Genomic DNA, 20,910 nt, shown 5'->3' with positions numbered 1-20,910 from the left:
ACTAGCCAAGCAAAAAAAAACATTGGTTTATCCCAGATGATCTAGGATCAGTGGTTCTCAAACTTCTAACATATATCAGAATCACCTAGAGGGCTTATTAAAACAGATTCCTAGGTCCCATCTCTGGAGTTTCCAACCTCAGTATTCTGAGGCCCCCAATTTTTTACTTCTAATAAATACCCAGGTGATGCTGATGGTCCAGGAACCACATTTTGAGAACCCCCAATCTAGATGATCAGGCACACAAAAAATGGGCATTCCACGTAAGAAAAGTCTAGGGATTACCAGTACATTCCTCAAGACTTATTTCAATTATATTTATTGCTCAGATTTAGTCTGTTGCCCTCAGGGCAAAGATAATAGGCAAGAGAGAGATTACCTTTTAAGCAATTTTATCATGATAGACTGTGATCAGCTGTCTATGTTGGGTCAATAAATCTCCAATATGAGGGATTTCCTAAACTAGAAGCAAATACTGGTCCTCAAATATTTCCATAATTGTGATGCAGAAATCCAAATTTTGTTTTAATATTCTGTGTTATTCAGATGGACTTCTCTAAAAATTTGAGGCAGGCTCTCCCTTTGGGCCCAAGGAAAATCCTGTATCTACCTAATTATATGCAGCCAAATGAGAGTACAGTTAGAAGTAATTTACATGCTTTAAAGACTATCCCAAGAGCCTGGGCTATAGGGAAAGAGTACTTCCAGTTCAGCTGCTTTTCAACAGGAGAATAATTAAAGTTAAGGAGTCCCCAAGGCTTAGGAGTCCCCTGGTTCCTTTCCCTTTAGAGTCTAGAAGCTTTGAGAAAAATAGATCAAGTTCCACAAAGAGGTCAAAGTCATCTGGCTACAAAGGTGAGAAAACAGACTGACTCTTCACTAACTCAATCCTCCAGTCCTTAGTCCTTCCTTCAGTCTTCTCAAATGCCAAATTCTGACTGGCTTGACCCAAATAGTATCATTCAACTATGGAGTAAATTAGCAAATGATAACTTGAAACCTTCTGCATAACAAGGAAGATAACCTGGATTACCTAACTGGATTATCTACCCTTATCCTCCATATCAACCTTGTTTTATAATATTTATAGATAAATACAACTTGGGAGTAACTGTTACTATTAGTGAGCCCAAGTATTAAACATAAAGAATGCCTTCCTCTAAGATACTGAAACACGCTGTATTGTAAACACAGTGAAAAATCACTGACAGCAGCTAGAAAGTTGCCACCTTGCCTGCTTAAAGTCACTTCTTGTCCTCTCTATGCAGGAACAAGCAGAGAGATGACTGCTTAGCCGAAGTCCTGGAAAGTAGATGTTCTGCTAAAAAGTGTAAAATATGTAAGTTGTGTTACCAGACTGTGAAAGATGAAACATAGATCAATATAACCCCAATCTCGAGTGCATTCTCTGCTCAGCAGATGGAAATTATTTGTAAGAGGAGTCAGGGAATTGTTGAAAAGCACAGGGATTAAAGTTAGTTGGTAATCTATTATGGCTATGAGACTTTTTAAAAGATGTTAGGGAAATATGAAGTAATAATCAGATGACTAATGATAATGACATACAATTTTCAAAAGGCTAAAGAAAAAAAAAAACCTTGGAAGAGAAATAACAATAAAAACATCCTATAATCCTGGTAGAAAGATTATCAGTTACTTTCTCTAACAACAAAATAATCTCTAAAATTGGTCAGATCTAAAATCCACACAATTCTTTTTTTTTAATATTTATTTATTTGGCTTCATTGGATCTCAGTTGTGGCACGTGGGCTTAGTTGCCCTGGTGACATGTGGGATCTTAGTTCCCTGACCAGGGACTGAACCTGAGTATCCTGCATTGGAAGACATATTCTTAACCACTGGACCACCTGGGTAGTTCCCCACACAATTCATTTTTATTTATGTAGGAAAGATAACTAGATATGAGGCATCCCTTGGTAAGTATCTAACTAGAACTGAACCAATGCTGAATCAACTTTTCCTCCTGCACTGGCCTGTTTTCTAGTTAAAAACCAAGAGATTCTTCAGACTTCCCTCTAAGATCAACGAACTGTGCACTGAATCATTCGTGCTATTCAAGATGTTCCTCTTGTTTAAGAATATTAAGCGATCTTTCTTTATTGGTCCAAAGAATTCAACAGTAGTTTAATTTTCTACACATCTTGGTATGGAAAACACAGTCACCAATTATATTCACCTAATACGGTCCACTGAATGTAAAAGTAAGAAATGTATAGCTGAGGCCAGAAACAGAAGGTAAAAAAAAATTAAAAATAGTTAATACTAAACTATGTATATTTGTAATGGAGTCATGTCCAGAAAACACTAACACACAATTATAACTTCTAAATAAATTTAATTATCCACCGTTCTTATGAAAGAGGCAAACCATTCACTTAAAAATTAATCTTTTTCCCATGTTTAAATTTGAGAAGGTAACAACCAGCAATTATCCAATATTCTTTCACATTAGCAACAAGCTAATAAAATGTGCATCCTTACTAACATCAGAATAGATTTTAATATATAAAGAACAAACAAGTAGTTACTAGTTAGGAGAGGGAAGAGAGACACAGACAGACTAGAAACTTAAAAGTCTTCAAAGAAACCTGTAGGCAAACCTGGAATATTATCGAGTTCCCAGAAAAAAAGGAACTAGAATGCGGGTCATAGCACCTTAGACAGAGAAATGAACTTGCATCAGCTTTCTTGACTTCTGTGATGTTATTCTTTTGCTAGACTTTTAGTCCCACTTTTGGATAGTCCATAAATACCACAGTGACCAAAACAGAATACTGTGCTATTAGCTTTTCTTCAGACTCAGCAAAGTTGTAGCAAATAATTCTTTTTAAAAAATTGCACAAATAGTTCATACAGATTGTTTTAAAGAAATTATTATTTAACTTATGCCCTAGATCAGAGATAAATATATTTTTAGCAGCAGTTTGGTAAAGCCAGATCACCTGGTTCAAAATCACCTGTTCTGTCTCTTCCTAACTGTGCAACTTTGGACCACTTAACCTAACCTTTCGGTGCCTCAGCTTCTTCATATATAAAAATAGGGAAATTAGTATCTATTCAGGGGTGGCCCTAGTGACTCAGTGGTAAAGAATCTGCTTGCCAATGTAGGAGACACAGGTTTCATCCCTGATCAGGGAAGATCCCACAGGCCGTGGAGCGACTAAGCCCGTGTGCTACAAGTACTGTGCTCCAGAGCCCGGGAGCCCAAACTGCTGAGCCCTCACACCTAGAGTCAGTGCTCCACAAGAGAAGCCACTGCAATGAGAAGCCCACATGCCCCAACTAGGGAGTAGCCTCCGCCAGCCCCAACTGGAGGGAAAGAAGCCCATGCAGCAACACAGACCCAGCACAGACAAAAATAAACAAAAATTATTAAAAAGATACTCAGTAAGTTAATTCAGTTAATCAACACTCCTATTGTACTGGGTAACTGAATTAATATGTGCAACACAGAAAAATGATTGCTTTATAGTCAAGTGCTCTGTAAGTGTTGGCTATTACTGGTGTATATTTAAATCACATAAAGAAGTTTAATTTTTTAATCCTTACAGTTTAATATTAAACATCTAACATTCCTCCATCCTTTTTCAACTAGTTATACTATTTATTAACCTGTGAAACCCTACGCTCTTTTTAGCCTTAAGAATGAACAAGAATATGCAACATGCTTGTATTTTTAGGGGCTAAATGCCTCCGATGGATAGGCACAAAGTATTTGAAGAAACTAAAATACTTAGTTTAATTGACTGGATTGGGCTTGAAAGATGCCTGCAAACACAAAATTTGGGTCTTCTAGAGACAGAGAGATGGATTTGTGGAATGTTTAAAATATGTTCATTGAAGTTACTTCCTATTCCCTTGATAAATATGATACCATACAAACACACCCCACAGAATCTAAGGGATGTATAAACTTCAAATAAGATCATCATTTCAAGGTCAAAAGGGCTTACAGACTTCCCTGACCACCACTACAATATGTAATTCTACTAACAAAGAATCTGACTTTACAAAAGCTTTGTCCCTTTTGGACTTGTTCAATTATTAATGGCACAAAGGAGTGGTAATGTTTTCATCTATATTAGGAAGTGTTTGTTCATATCTTCCTTTACGAATGATCATTCATTTTTTGCTCATAGTTTCTGTTAAGATCAAGCATTAAAATGCTTATGTGAGCTTTAAAGATCTCTCTAAACAAGGCTTTACTTGTAAGTCAGAGTACAGAACACTGCCTTATCAAAACAAGAGGTCACAAGAAGGTGCAATAAATGTGGATTAATGGGAAAAACAAAGGACTGGTGGTCAAAAATCCTGCTCTGCTACTATTTCAATTTAAAAGACCAAAAATATGTTCTGAAAAATAACCTCTCTCAAGTTCACTGCTAAGTTTATTTTGGGAGGAGGGAGTCTCACACTCTTTAGAAAGTCTGTTAAGCTATATATCTTCTCCATAAAAAAAAAAAAAAATGAACACAATTCACTCTTTTTTTTTTTTGGCAAAGAATTAGGAACTTCTGTACTCACTGAAGTCCATGTATCCCAAGTTTAAAACTTTTAAATGAGACAGTTACAATGGTACCTGCTGATTTAATATAAAAAATGCCACTTACCCATTTTCATTACCCCACACTTTGCAGTTTTGCTGTTCAACCTGTAAATATACCAGCGCGAATAAACGTATGCTTAGAAAGCTGTAAAGGAAACGCGCTTTACCCTCATCAGCAAAAGGAAAGTGTTTCCCCCTCTTGAGGAGTATGTGTTCACCTAGGAGGTCTGAGATTTCTATCCTGACAAGCTGGACCCTCAAACCAGTGATTTTCTCTATTACATTGAAAGTGTGTTAGTCGCTCAGCCAAGTCTGACCCTTTGTGACCACATGGACTCGCCCACATAGGCAGCCAGTCTCCTCTGTCCATGGGATTCTCCAGGCAAAAATACTGGAGTAGGCTGCCATTCCCTTCTCCAGGGGATCTTCCCGACCCAAGGATAAAACCCAGGCCTCCTGCATAGCAGGCAGATTCTTTACCGTCTGAGTCACCACGCATATTGTCCTCAAAATTCTCAAGCTGAATTACAGTAAACCTCTTGAAGACACTTAAAAATAAAAACAATTTTTTTGTATATCTAGGGTATAATAAGCACTACCAAAGCTATCCAAAAAGGAAACTTAGGTTCTGATAAGGACTGAACCTTTGATATGTATTCACAGAGGCACTGCTGAAAGCCGTAGCAGGAGCTTTGCCTGTCTCAGCTGTTGTAATTAAAGACAGACCCTCAGGAGCAGCTATCATCAGTGTCGAAGTGCTGTAATTACAAAGGCTTTGCATTATGCGGATTACACATTTCAAGCATACAGAGTTGCTACCAGACCTCAGGGACGATCTTTACTAGCAAAACTGCTCATTAAAGCAATCACGTTTTCTCTATGCATGTGCTTAAAATTTTCTAAACTTCGCTTAGCTGGTTGTGCAACTTTACCTAACCATGTCAAACAGAGACATCTCTACAGAAGTTCTGACAATCTAACTCTACTACTTGACTAATTTTAAAAACCAAAGCATTATAAAGTAAAAACCAACCACCCAAGAACATCACATCAACAAATAAAATACTGCTGCTCTGGAAATAATTGTTGGACCCCAAAAATCACTTTTTAAAGAAATAAGTATAAGCAACAAAATATGAATAGAATAAAACAAACACTTAGAGGAAAAGCAACTCCAACTGTGCAACACAATCACAGTTTGTGATCTAACAGAAAAACGTGCCGGCACTTCAAACCCTCTAAATCATCCTTCAATAAAGTACAGATATTTCTAAATAAATGAGAAAGGAAACGGGAACACAGAAAAGCAAACCCAAGTAGTATGCTTACCAAAAAACCATAATTGCCAGTTTTCTAAAATTAAGTACTGTGAAAATGGTGATTATTTTCCGAAACTTAAGATTTTGTAACCCAAGTACAGTATGATTCTTGTTGTTTAGCCACTAAGTTCTGGCTGACCCTTGCAACCCCATGAACTGTAGCCAGGTAGGCTCCCACATCCATCTTTCTTGGGATTTCCCAAGAGAGAACACTGGAGTGGGTTGCCATTTTCTTCTCCTGGGTATCTTCCTGACCAAGGGATAGAACCCGTGTCTCTTGCATTGGCAGGTGTAGTCTTTACCGCTGGGAACCCCACATTATGATAGCCTTCAGCATAATAAAACATAATTTTATAACTTAAAAGTGCCCATGTACACTAGTTGTACTCAGAGAAAAAGTGATTCTCACATAACTTGTCATTGAGTAAAAGTGCAATAATATTTTTTATTAATAAAAGTACTATAATTATATTTTACTGGTTCTATAAAGTAGTTTTTATATATTCTTGACATGCATTGAGCTATAATTGACATATCACTTAAAGGTGTACAACATTCCATATGTATACACTGCAAAGTGGTAAAAACAATAGCATATTAAATGATAAAAGTAAAAAACGGCTAAAAATTATACTAACATTGAAACTATCACTAGCCACTAGTTAGAAATTCCAGAAAATGTAAACAAAAGTTATGCTATTTTTTCTCACTGTTCAACAACTGAACTCTACAGATAATTCCTATTTTTTCCCCTAGTCATATGAATTCTTCCATACGTTTTTTAAAAAGAAAAAGTGCATGGGTATTCAAGATACTTGAGCATTCTCTCCAAATTATGATATCTTTATGTTTCAGTAAGGTTCGGATATTTAAGTATCTGGGCAATAAAGCAGACTCGTTTTTGTTTTAATTGAAAGCTTTTAACAAAGCTAGCAATGACCGAGTATCAAAAATGTTTCTAAATTCTGACTTCACTCCTCCAGTCCCCTTGGGCCTCAAATGTCAAAACGGTACCCTCAATTCCAATCAACAATATCTTTTGAAAGAAGCCTAAAACCTTTTAAGAATATCTCATAAACGAAACTAACAGTTTTCTAAATGTGAACTCAAAGACATTTAAAGCCTGTACTACTTCTATTCCCTCTACACATACACGGCACACTGTCGAAAGAAGAACTCAAAAACTTAAGTTATAATTTTGTACCACTTTGACTTCATACTTTGAAACAGTCCCGTATTCATCTATCGCTCCCAAAAGCGAATAATGCACTCACAGTTGGGATGCTTCACACTGCACTTGGAATCCACAGTTTTGAAAACTTGAGGGAACTGTGGTTAAAGCCTTGCAGTTACCAACAACCTCAGCCTGTTTTCTGTAACATCATAAATCATTACTAGGTCGTTTCTTTCCACACAGCCACGACGGCGGCCAAGTACATCAAATAAATACTGAGAAACTAATCGGAATACTAAGCATTCCAAACAAATGGAGAAAATTCAGCCCTAAGCACTGGAAGGATGGAAACTGCCTTGAAAAGTCTAAGTGGGCGCTAGTTTAGGAAATGGCTCAAAGAAAACTGATCGCGGAAGAATTGATGCTTTTGAACTGCGGTGCTGGAGAAGACTCTTGAGAGTCCCTTGGACTGCAAGGAGATCCAACCAGTCCATTCTAAAGGAGATCAATTCTGGGTGTTCACTGGAAGGACTGATGATGAAGCTGACACTCCAATACTTTGGCCACCTCATGCGACGAGTTGACTCACTGGAAAAGACTCTGATGCTGGGAAAGGTTGGGGGTGGGAGGAGACGGGGACGACAGAGAATGAGATGGCTGGATGGCATCACTGACTCTGTGGACATGAGTTTGAGTGAACTCCGGGGGTTGGTGATGGACAGGGAGGCCTGGTGTGCTGTGATTCATGGGGTTGCGGAGAGTCGGACACGACTGAGCGACTGAACTGAACTGAAAACTACCTGGCAGCCGGGAGAGGTTTCTGCACCCACGCCACCGTGGGATCTTAGGCGTTTCACGAAGTTCAGAGATCTGAATCAAGCAGTCAAGAACTACCGACGACACAGCGGCCTCGCAAACACTCCACCCAGCCCTTGCAACGGCCGCATCGCCCGGGACACGCGGCGGCCGCAGCGCCGGGCGCGTTAGGTCCGCCCGCCCGGCGGAGCTGCTCACCCCTCGCCGGGGCCCGAACGCTCTTCGCGCCCCGCTCCCGAGCCGCCCCCGCCTACCCGAGCGCCCCCAAGTGCACCCGCTCCGGCAGCGAGCCCGCGGAGGGCCGGCGCCGGCGGGCATCGTCCGGAGAGCGCGGGCTCCGCTGCGAGGCGACGCGGCGCGCGGACGGCCGACGCGGCGCGGGCGGCTCAGCGCCTCGGGGCGCCGCGGGAGCTGCTGTTGCCCCGGCGGCCTCGGGCGTCTGGCGCTCCGCAGCCGGGGGCGGCGTGTGAACCTGCGGGGGCGGCCCGCGCCCGGAGAAGCCCCGCCCCCAGAACGGCGCCGGCCCCGCCCCCAGGACGCGGCCCCGGCGGCCGGCGCGAGCGCGGGCGGCTGCCTCCCGAAGGCCCGCGGGATTCCAGGCGCTCCTCGCCGCTTTCGGGCCACAGAGCACCGCGGATCTCCGGGCGCGGGCGAGGCCGCGTCCGAGCTACGGGGCGTCGCCCTCCCGCTGCCTCGGCGTCATCCCAGAAAAGCTAAAAGGTCCCTTGAGGCATCGGGGCGTTCACTCCCCTCGCAGGCCCCACCTTTGGGCCCAAATGCTGATCTTCGTGATGATTTAACATTGTCTCTTGAATTCAGCCTGCCACCTTGCTGGCTTCTAAATCGCCTCTCCACAAACGCCACATTTGCCCCACAAACCTTGAGCATCCTTTGCCCGGCCAGTTCTTCAGAATCCAAATTTTCGAGGCGATACAGCTGAATCAGAACGTCCACCAACCTGCAGCCGAAGAAGCTTCAGGAAGGAAGCGGGCGCTCCTCCGGCACGTGTACCGACGCACGCGGGGGAGGCTGTGCCCCCGAGGATGTCACGTCTGAGCCTGCGCAGACAGCGCAGCCAGCGGCCGTGGGGGGCGGAACCTGAGGATGGGGGTTGGGGGAGGGGCGACTGGACCCTGAGCGTGGGTTCAGTGTCCCCGCGTGAAAAGGGTGTTCACCACACACGCTGTTTGCACACGTGAAAGTCGCTTAGTCTGTTGAGCTCTTTGAGACCCCTATGAATTGTAGCCGCCCCCGCTCACCCCCCGCCCCAGGCTCCTCTGGCCACGGGATTCTCCAGGCAAGAAGACTGGAGTGGGTTTCCATGCCCTTCACCAGGGGATCTTCCCAACCCAGGGATCGAACCCAGGTCTACCGCATTGCGGGCGGGTTCTTTACATTTTGAGCCACCAGGGAAGCACACGGTAGACCTTAAATAAAGATCATTTTGTCAAATGGCTAAATGGTCTATGCCTGCTATTGGCATCCTTTCCACTCGGTTGGGGGCCTGGGTGCTCTTCCACAAAACTGAGTAGAGCGGGCACTGTGAAAATAAGTTTCCAGGCATCCGCAGAAGGGGCCATTCTGGTACATTTTTGATGACTGTAATTCAAAAGTTTTTGAAAAACAGTGTATGTTAGACAGCTAAAGACCAACTGCCTTAGCTGAAGCTTGTGCTTGGAGGTAGTAAACACTTTACAACAAGTTTGAGAGATGAAAATAGCAAGATTTTTAAAGACTCTTTGCATTAATTATAGCATGGTCTATTATAGCCAGATTCAAGGATTATCTAGATCATAGAATCTAGCTACTCCAGTCCAGTCACTTAAACTTAACTTTCCATTCGCAGGCCTGCAGCATCCTTCTCTATTCATTTTGGAACAGGGAACCCGAATGATGCTGAGAGAGTTAACTCTGGCAGGTTGATAAGGAATCCAAGCCTGCTGCTGCTGTTGCTGCTAAGTCACTTCAGTCATGTTCGACTCTGTGCAACCCCATAGCTGGCAGCCCACCATGCTCCCTGGGATTCTCCAGGCAAGAACACTGGAGTGGGTTGCCATTTCCTTCTCCAGTGCGTGAAAGGGAAAAGTGAAAGTGAAGTCGCTCAGTCCTGTCTGACTCTTCGCGACCCCATGGACCTAAGTCCCCTTTAAGGAGGAGGTGAACATTCTTTCTTTTTCACATTCTTTTGCCTCAGATAAGTAGGCGTTGTAGGCAGCAGTATCTCTTGTTCAGGGACGTGTCTTTCTTGAGCTTTGGATTAACATTACTGGAGAAGGCCTGGGGAAAACTTCCACAGCCTTGAGCTCTGAGTTAAGATGTTCCTTCTGGCTAATCTCATGCTGATGTCATCCCAGGATGTATGTTACTGGGAAAGGGTGTGGGCAAAATTCTCACAACCTTGAGGTATTTTTTATCTATTCTCAATAGCTAGCTGAGAAGTATATAAGGCCCTGCTTCAACTAGTGAGGTGGGTACTCTCCTTCTGATGTCTATGTCAGAAGCTTTTTCAGTCACTTTCACTTTAAATAAAATCGACATAAAGTTCTGAGTGACTGAGACTGTCTCTGGTCTCAGAGTTAAATCTCCTTTGGAGACCATGAGTCTGGGAGCACCGTTCACCCTTCACCATAAGCTATCATCTTGGGGGCTCGTCCGTGATCTTCAAGACAAAATAAGGACACTTGGAGTACGTCAAGGCTCTACTTGGTCACCCTGCTTATTTAACTTATATGCAGAGTGAAAGTGAAGTCGCTCAGTCGTGTCCTACTCTTTGCGACCCCATGGACTGTAGACTGCTAGGTTCCTTTGTCTTTGGGATTCTCCAGGCAAGAATACTGGAGTGGGTTGCCATATGCAGAGTACATCGTGTGAAATGCCAGGCTGGGTGAAGCACAGGCTGGAATCAATATTGCCGGGAGAAATATCAATAACCTCGGATATGCAGATGATACCACCCTTATGGCAGAAAGTGAAGAAGAACTAAAGAGCCTCTTGATGAAAGTGAAAGAGGAGAGTGAAGGACCCTCTGCACCCGTGCCAACATGGCGCTGCGCGCGGTGCGGAGCGTGCGGGCCGCGGTCGGCAGCCCGCGCGCCATCTCCGCACCCAGCGCGCCATCTCCGCACCCAGCGCGCGCTGCTCGCCGCGGCCCTGGGGACTGCGGGCGGGTGCCGTCCGGGCGCTGCGCACCGGCCCTGCTCTGCTGTCTGTGCCGAAATTCACAGAAAAACACGAATGGGTAAAAACAGAAAACGGTGTTGGAACAGTGGGAATCAGCAATTTTGCACAGGAAGCTTTGGGAGATGTTTACTGTAGTCTGCCTGAAGTTGGGACAAAGTTGAACAAACAAGAGGAGTTTGGTGCTTTGTGAAAACTGCTAGTGAACTCTATTCTCCTGAAATTAATTTAAAAATTAATTAATAATTAATAAACTAATAAATAAATTTTCTAGCAGAAAATCCAGGACTTGTCAACAAGTCTTGTTATGAAGATGGTTGGCTGATCAAGATGACATTCAGTAACCCTTCAGAACTAGATGAACTAATGCGTGAAGAAGCATATGAGAAATACATAAAATCTATTGAGGAGTGAAAATGGAACCCCTAAATAAACTACTTTGAAACAACTTAATCTAGCATAGTTGTCTTAAATTAGTGGTGGATAGATATTTAAAAGAAACTACTTGTAACAATGTTTCCTGAAGAAAATACCCCGTAACTTTCTAATGACTTCAGATAAACGCTGTGCATCTTTCCCACAGCATCCTGTGATTTTTAGTCTAGGCTCCAGTTATGATATTCAGAATTCCTGAAATTATTGCTGGTAAAACTAATTACAAAAATTATGTAATTCAAGGATAACATGGTTATCTTATACCTTATATGACATTGTAACTTGCTTACAGCTATATTTGGCTTTCGGTCAAAATTATCTTCCCACTAGAAATAACTGCTAGTGGAGAAAAGTTTGTTAGTTATGTAGTGTCCAGTGAAGAATATTACTATCTTAATTTTGCAGTATACTGTGTTTGCTGGTGCTATTTTTATACAGTGAAGCAACAGCTTTGCAGGAGAATAAACAATTTATAATAAAATATTCAACTTTTTAATCATGAAAAAAAAAGAAAGAGGAGAGTGAAAAAGTTGGCTTAAAATTCAACATTCAGAAAACTAAGATCATGGCATCCAGTCCCATCACTTCATGGCAAATAGATGGGGAAACAATGGAAACAGTGAGAGACTTTATCTTGGGGGGGCTCCAAAATCACTGCAGATGGTGACTGCAGCCATGAAATTAAAAGATGCTTGCTCCTTGGGAAAAAAAGCTATGACTAACCTAGACAGCATATTAAAAAGCAGAGACATTACTTTGCCAACAAAGGTCCATCTAGTCAAAACTATGGTTTTTCCAGTAGTCATGTATGGATGTGAGAGTTGGGCTATAAAGAAAGCTGAGTGCAGAAGAATTGATCCTTTTGAGCTGTGGTATTGGAGAAGACTCTTGAGAGTTTTCTTCCTTTTCCTAAAGGAAATCAGTCCTGAATATTCACTGGAAGGACTGATGCTGAAGCTGAAACTCCAGAACTGACTCACTGGAAAAGACCCTGATGCCGGGAAAGATTGAAGGCGAGAGGAGAAGGGGATGACAGAAATGAGATGGTTGGATGGCATCACTGATTTGATGGACATAAGTTTGAGTAAGCTTCAAGAGTTGGTGATGGGCAGGGAAGCCTGGGGTGTTGCGGTCCATGGGGTCACAAAGAGACAGACACAACTGAGTGACTGAACTGAACTGAAGAACACTTCGAGCTCTAGTACTTTTGTTCTCCTAGTAAACACATTTTCTATTCTGTTTTACTAACTCTCTGGTGTGCCTGCATGAGTGAGTGATTGAAAGCCAGAGATGCACAAAACAAGTGCGAAACTAGAGTTAATCCCGGCTTTGTGGTTCCAAGATGCCTCGTAACAACTGAGGGCATGCCCCAAAGGGGAGGCTGTGAAGAAGGAAACGGCAGCCCACTCCAGTGTTCTTGCCTGGAGAATCCCAGGGATGGGGGAGCATGGTGGGCTGCCGTCTATGGGGTCTCACAGAGTCGGACACGACTAAAGCAACTTAGCAGCAGCAGCAGCAGTAGGGGGTTTATACCGACCTGCCAGTGCCAAGAGGGACCCAACGTCCCCACAAGGGGAGTGACCAGAAATGGGTGAAGCCTGTGAACCAAACTTTCCTTTCTCCATCAACTTCTCCTGGTCTCTTTGACCATTTAATAACTGCCTGGGGAATTGAAACTACTAACCTAATCTGTTGAATCATAGACTTTCAAGGTTCTTGCCATCCTGCTGTTACTGTGTACTATTACTCAGACCTCAAATTTAGATTGATAGTCACCAAGCACCTAGTCTTGCTAGAAGCCAAAAGTTACACCTGGGTTGTCTTTTCACACACGGCAGACGGGAGCATGTTCAGAAACTGGGTGGAGCTCTGACTCCAAGAACTGTCTCTCAGGCTAGAGGTTGCTCTCTTAGCTGCCTGCCTCAGGGGCCAACGACCTGAAAGTGAGTCCTTGTCACAGCTGTGCCTCTGGTCTATATGGACGAATTCCTAGGTCGGGAATCCTAGGATCTGGTCAGATTGGGCTTCTTCCTTTGGTAATACTGGATGTTAGCAAACCAGAGGGGGCTTTCCGGTGCCTTTTGTCTCAGCTCCTTAGATATTCTTTCTGTGGAAATGAACTGGAAGGATTGGCCCTAATAGCTCGAGGACAAAAATCACTTTTTCCTTGCCTCCTGGCCCTTCACCACCTCTTTTGCTGTCACATATCACCCCGGGTGGCACCAGAGGAGAAGCAGAAATCAGGCAAAGGTTTTAATGGTGAGGATGCTATTTTCCACACACTTTTGCTGAGGTTTTTCTGTTTATGTTATATCTTTTGATACATGGACTACATTTTCTTTCATTTTCCTCTAATGTTTTGGCAGGTAGAGATACTTTTGTTAACTAAATAATAATAGGATTTGTTCTTTCTAATCATAACAAACTAAAACTCTGCCATTTCTTCCACTTGGCTACTAATTCAATTTGTATTTCTCCCTGCTTACTTTTTACCACAATCTACTGACCTGATGACTCAGAGGTAAACAATTTGGCTGCCAGTACAGGAGACACAGATTCAATCCCTGGGACAGGAAGATTCCCTGGAGAAAGAAATGGCAACCCGCTCCAGTATTCTTGCCTGGTAAATCCCATGGACAGAAGGGGCTGGCAGGCTATAGTCCATGAGGTCACAAAAAATCGGACATGACTTAGTGACTGAACAATAGCAACTGATTTATAATCTCATCTCATGTTTAAATTTTTAGCATTATAAAAATTATGTAATACTTGGGGAAAGTTCGTCACACAACTAATACATAGGAAAAAAAATTGAGTGCAACTCAAAAGTGAGTTCAGTTATCTAAGTTTATAGATGGGACCAAATATTTAACAAATGTCCTTTAAAGTAATTTTTATAATTTACTACATTTATAAATTGAATAATAAGATTTGTAAGGCAATTCAATTGTAAGCAATTTGTGAACTTAGAGTTAAGTTTATGATTGTAGTCTACGTTGATTATTTAATTATACAATTTCAACTCCATTCCTAAGACTAACCAGGTAGATGTATTAAAGTGCCAAAATTCTCTTAAACATTTTTATACTTCTTTTTTTCTGTAGTCATCATATGTCTTTATTTATCTACCTTAAACTTTTTTATTTTGCATTGGGATATAACCAATTAACAATGTAGTGACAGGTGAATAGCAAAGGGACTCAGTCGTATATATCCATGTAACCATTCTCCCCCAAACTCCCCTCTCATCCAGTCTGCCACATAACATTGAGCAGAGTTCCACATGCTATATAGTAGGCCCTTGTTAGTTATCCATTTTAAATATAGCAGTGTGTACATGTCCATCCCACACTCCCTAACTATCCTGTCCCCCGATCCTTCTCTGTGGCAACCATAAGCTCATTCTCTAATTCTAAATCTCTTGGTTTTGAAAGATGTTTACCTGCAAAGAAAATGATGATATCAACACGAACCATCTGGGTTATTTTTCCATAGAACTTCAGGGGTGAGTTTATCCGCTTTCTGCTGTTTCTTTTTATAAAAAGAAATTTACATACAATTGTATACAATTTAGTTACCTTATTGATTTTTGGCTCTGCTGAGTCTTCATGGCTGTGCATGCTTTCTCCAGTTTGGGTGTGTAGGCTTCTCCTTGTGGTGACTTCTCTACTTGTGGAACATGGACTCCAGAGCATTCGGGTTTCAGTAGTCATGGCTCCTGAGCTCCAGAGAACAGGCTTAATATTTGTGGCATACAGGCTTAGTTGCTCCCTGGCATCTGGGATCCTCCCAAATCAGGGATTGAACCGATGTCTCCTGCATTGGCAGGTGGATTCTTTATCCCTGAGCCACCAGGGAAACCCCTTTCTGCTGTTTCTTAACAAACAGAAAGTCTCCTGGCCCAGACACCAACAGATTTCTTTTCTGCAACCCAGATTATGAGGTGAGTTTTGAAAGCAGCAAATATCCCAATGAATCTTTTTCTTCTTAAATTTCACTGGATATAGGTGAGGATTTCATGCTTTCTTCCAGCCTGACTTGTCTTCCTTTGAGTCAACAGACTTCTTATTTCCTGAGTTGGTTGCTGATTGACATCTGCTCTATCTGGGAACTCCTCAAACATGGTCAACTCATTCTCTCTTGTTATTTGGAATGAAATTTTCCTTTATTCTATACCTTTCATACTAAATGTGGAAATCTTGTTCTATTCTAAAATTCTATTCTAACTTTAAACAGGTGCTTTAAAAATAATTTCTAAGATTAACTCTGATTCTTTTTCTAGATGTCTAGCCACCAGGTATCACCAACGTGAATGCATCTTTTTTAAATCAAAAGGCTGTAGGGTTAACAATAAGAATAAGATTTTACCAAGTTAATGGTGAACTTTAAGTATAATCTACATCCCAGGCATGAAAAGCTTCATGTTGAAGAGTTGGCAAGTACTTTAGAGTTTCTGGAAACCGAGGTCTCAGATGTTAAGTAACTTGCCCAAAGTCATATAGCTATTACTTTATTAAATATTTATAAGTAAATAATATTCTTTCTACCTAGTAAGGAATCCCTTGCTCCCCACATGCTGTTGCTGCTGCTGCTGCTGCTAAGTCACTTCAGTCGTGTCCGACTCTGTGTGACCCCATAGACGGAAGCCCACCAGGCTCCCCCTTCCCTGGGATTCTCCAGGCAAGAACACTGGAGTGGGTTGCCATTTCCTTCTCCAATGTGTGAAAGTGAAAAGTGAAAGTGAAGTTGCTTTCGACTGGTAGGACTGCAGCCTACCAGGCTCCTCCATCCATGGGATTTTCTAGGCAAGAGTACTGGAGTGGCTTGCCATTGCCTTCTCCGCCCCACATGCTGTACTCTATGTGAAACTAGATTGAAGAGAAATGGGCTTTTGAAAGACTCAGTGTCTTTCTATACAGAAAGACTATCAATTTCCAGATATATTTCATGGATAGTTAATTTATCTAACTGGGTTTTAACCCAAAACATCCTTGTATCAAGACATATCAGTCTGGGGGACTTCCCTGGTGGTTTAGTGGTTGACTCTGCACTTCCAGTGCAGGGGACGTGGGTTTGATATCTGTTTGGGGAACTAAGATCCTCCACGTGCCACAGCACGGCCAAAAAATAGGAACACTGGTCTGTTCTCTTCTCTCCCTCTCTCTCTAACATAGAGACAAGATAAAACTAACTTTTGACACTTTCAAACCATCAGATCAAGTTGATTTTCTGTTGAATATTTTCTAGTCCTTAAGGGCTTCAGTTGGAGAAGGAAACGGCAACCCCCTCCAGTACTCTTGCCTGGAAACATGGACAGAGGAGCCTGGTAGGCTGTAGTCCATGGGGTCGCTAAGAGTAGGACACAACTGAGTGACTTCACTTTCACTTTTCACTTTCATGCATTGGAGAAGGAAATGGCAACCCACTCCAGTGTTCTTGCCTGGAGAATCCCAGAGATGGGGGAGCCTGGTGGGCTGCCATCTATGGGGTCGCACAGAGTCAGACACGACTGAAGCGATTTAGCAGTAGCAGCAGCAGCAAGGGCTTGAGTAAATTATTTTGGAGGGACACTACACTTTGTATGTATTATCAGACACTGTGCCCTTTACATATTCTTATCTTTTTCTGACAACAATCCTGAAAAAAGTGGCATTAATTTCATTTTACAGTTGGAGAATCTGAGGCTCAGATCAGCTAATTTCCTAAGCACATACCACTAATAAGCAATAGAACAAGCATTCAAATCTAAGAGCTTTGGCTCTAAAACCCAATTTCTATTATACTATGCCAAATAGAAATTTGAAAAGAATAAGTAATTTTTTAAACCAAATTTCAAAAGTAGAGGTAGTTTATTTGTCAAAGTTTTTAGCACCTAACAATGTTATAACCTTCATAAGTTCAGGTCTTTGACATTTTGTAAGGTAATTACTGTAGTTTCAGGGCAGTGCTAGGCACTTGAAAAAGCTGCTCAACAAATGCTATTGACTTAAATCCAAAGAAATATTTTCTCTTAAATGATTATTTATTAATTTCCTGAGAAGAAATCTATCACGTAAAACTTTTCAGCATCTTCTCCATATAGAAAGAATCACTTGAGTAATTTTGTAATAATATGGCAAATATGCACCCAATTCCTTAGGGAAAAAATGTAGTGGTAACTCTTCCATGACTTAAAAATGGCTGCAATTTCCATTACCCTCTTGGTGTGAAAATCTTGATACTGGGAAGAATATGTACAGATTTAGTCCAGAACAAATGAGCTGCTGCTGCTGCTAAGTCGCTTCAGTCGTGTCCGATTCTGTGCGACTCCATAGACGGCAGCCGACCAGGCTCCGCTGTCCCTGGGATTCTCCAGGCAAGAACACTGGAGTGGGTTGCCATGAACAAATGAGCTACTTGAGAGCAAAGAGATGGAGGCCTTGACTGACTCTAAGGTCAATATAAAATTTCTCTGATGAACTTAGATGTCGCTACTGGGATATGCTGAAAGGGCAACTCCCTGAAGGACCCCCAAGGATGAGCATAGGATGAAGGATGGAAAACTGTGGTGACAGTGGCCAGCATCTATACTCAGCCTGGCCTGAATGTGGAAGCTCTTCCAGACCATGTGGGATTATCCTGGTGTTATAGTGGGGTTGTGTAGCCTTAGGAGTACAAACTTGGGACATCAAACTGGAGAAAAAGACTCTTTTCTCTTGAAGAATCTCTGCATCTTCTTTAAGAAGCTAGATAATCAGTGGCTCTATCACAAACATAAGCATGGGTGCAGAGGTTGGGAGTAACAGGAGTGGTGCTGGCCATGACAGACCCATTGGCTACAGAAAAAAACAGAAACAGTTCACTAGCATGCTGATCACCGAGTTCTTTCTCCAGGTAGCCTTCCTGTAGCAGAAGTGGCCCCTCTGTTACTCGGCGGGCTTCCTAGGTAGCACAGTGGTAAAGAATCTGCCTGCAATGCAGGAAACAGACACAGATTCCTTTCCTAGGTTGGGAAGATCCCCTGGAGGAGGAAACAGCAACCCACTCCAGTATTCTTGCCTGGAGAATCCCATGGACAGGGGAGCCTGGCAGGCTACAGTCCATGGGTTTGCAGAGTTGGACACGACTAAGCTCTGCATGCATGCATTGTGCTTACTAAGTTCCTGGAGTGCTTAGACAAATCATGGTTAGGAAGGTGGTCAGATTTAGAAAACAATAAATGTAAGTATAGGATGCCAAGTTAAATTTAAACTTCAGATAAACAAGTATTTTTTCAATTGAAGTATGTTCTGTGTAATATTTATCTGAAATTCAAATTTAACTGGTACTTTTTTAATCTCTCAACACCCCACGTCCAAAGCAAAAATGAAGGAATTTCTGGATAATTTTGTCAGATGAGGGTTTAAACATGGGTCATTCCAGGTAATAAGCCAAAGTAGAATATAAAGAATATTTTGTCTGTAATCTACTAGTATCTGTACCTACTACTATTTTAGCACTGTATCTTGTACAGCAAGGGTCAGTTTCCTTAAGTCTCCCCCAATCTTCTGTGAGTTATCTGAGGGAAGGCACTGTGTTTTCCCCATATGTATCCCTGAAGCTCAAGGCAGAACCTAAGATAGCCATATTTGTTAAATGCTAAATGGTACTTGGGACTTACTTGGTGACTCAGTGGTGAAGAATCTGCCCGCAGTGCAGGAGACCTGGGTTTGATCCCTGGGTCAGGAAGGATCCCTGGAGAGGCAAATGGCAACCCACTCCAGTATTCTTGCCTGGAAAATCCCAGACAGAGGAGCCTGGCAGGCTAAAGTTCATGGGACTGCAAAGATTTGGACATGAACTGGCAACTAAGCAGCAACAAAATGAATACTTTAGAAATTAGTTCGTTTCAATGAAGCTGGGCAAATTGTCATTCTCTCCAGCAGAGGGCAGCTGTGCCCACAGTACTGTATAGAGCAACCTGTCCATTAGAGCCATCCAGCTTCTTAGTTTGAAAAACTGTAAACCATCAGCTCTCTAATTACAGCAATTCCAAACACGCCCGACTCCCACCTCTACTCCTGTGCCTGTGTCAATTCATACAGGATCCAGATCAGTCTGTGGGAAACGCTCACACATTTTCCAGTATTCTTAATGTTCATTGATAAGACTTTGATCTAGATAGGGCCACACTCATCCCTGCAGCTATACTGCGTTTTACATAGACGTTGACTAAGTCAATGATTAAGTGATAGCACCAAGTGTCATACTAAGTCACGTTTGCGACCCCACGGGCTGTAGCCCACCAGGCTCCCCTGTCCATGGAATTTTCCAGGCAAGAATTCAGGAGTGGGTTGCTGTTTCCTTCTCCAGGGTTTGAACTTGCTTCTCTTCCATCTCCCATGTTGGCAGGCAGATTCCTTCCCACTGTGCCACCTGGGAAGCCCCACACCTATATTAGTGGTTCTCAATCCAGGGTCACTGTGACCTCCAGGGGACATCCGGCATTGTCCACAGACTTGCTGGTTGTCACTTCTGGGTCAGGAGAGAAGTACCATTGGGAATACTAAAGACCTTTGATGTACTGGGGCCAGAGATGGTGTTAAACATCCTACAATGCGCAGGACAGCCCCCTACAACAAAGAATTACCTGGCCCAAAATGTCAACATGGCTGAGGTTGGGAACCCCTGATCTATATGATCACACTTTGTATTCAGTTTTGTAGTCACTCTTAATAATGTATCATGGACATTTTCTCAAGTCAAAATGTATTTTACCTTTTCTCTTTGTATTCTTCATTCAATAATAAATTTTTAAATAAGAAATGAATTTTGAATTTTATCCAAATATGTCCCTATCCATTGAGATAACATAAGATTTTTCTTTACTAGGTTAGTAGTATACACTATGATTTCAGTGTGTCTGCCCTCTAATGCCCCCTCCCAATACCTACCGTTTTATTTGGGTTTCTCTTACCTTGGTCGTGGAGTATCTCTTCACAGCTGCTCCAGAAAAGTGCAGCCACTGTACCTTACCTTGGACGAGGGGTATCTCCTCAAGGCTGCCCCTCCTGACCTTGAATGTGGAGTAGCTCCTCTCGGCCCTCCTGTGCCCGCGCAGCCACCGCCTCTTGGACGGGGGACAGCTCCTCTCGGCCACCTCCCTGACCACAGCCTGGTCTAACTCAATGAAACTAAGCCATGCCGTGTGGGGCCACCTAAGACGGACGGGTCATGGTGGAGAGGTCTGACAGAATGTGGTCCACTGGAGAAGGGAATGGCAAACCACTTCAGTATATTTGCATTGAGAACCCCATGAACAGTATCAAAAGGCAAAATGATAGGATATCGAATGAGGAATTCCCCAGGTCGGTAGGTGCCCAGTATGCTACTGGAGATCAGTGGAGAAATAACTCCAGAAAGAATGAAGGGATGGAGCCAAAGTGAAACAAATACCCAGCTGT

General features: G+C 42.5%; 1 protein-coding gene and 1 pseudogene across 1 annotated transcript in view; one reads left to right on the top strand and one right to left on the bottom strand.

Annotated features, from left to right (window-relative positions):
* The window catches only part of TEX15 (testis expressed 15, meiosis and synapsis associated), an 84,810-nt gene extending 75,943 nt beyond the window's left edge, over positions 1-8,867 (bottom strand). The window contains exon 1 of the mRNA XM_088832655.1: positions 8,756-8,867. Within this exon, the coding sequence (XP_088688781.1) occupies positions 8,756-8,764 (9 nt within the window). The 5' untranslated portion in view covers positions 8,765-8,867. The remainder of the gene's footprint in view (positions 1-8,755) is intronic.
* A 2,050-nt stretch (positions 8,868-10,917) lies between these two features.
* On the top strand, positions 10,918-11,474 carry LOC129549228 (glycine cleavage system H protein, mitochondrial pseudogene; annotated as a pseudogene).
* The last annotated feature ends 9,436 nt before the right edge of the window (positions 11,475-20,910 follow it).

Source organism: Moschus berezovskii, chromosome 26 (assembly GCF_049115385.1).
Source record: "Moschus berezovskii isolate FMDL1 chromosome 26, NW_MosBer_1.0, whole genome shotgun sequence".
Lineage (NCBI taxonomy): Eukaryota > Metazoa > Chordata > Mammalia > Artiodactyla > Moschidae > Moschus > Moschus berezovskii.
Note: the sequence above shows the minus strand (reverse complement) of the source record. Positions and strands in the feature narration are given on the sequence as shown.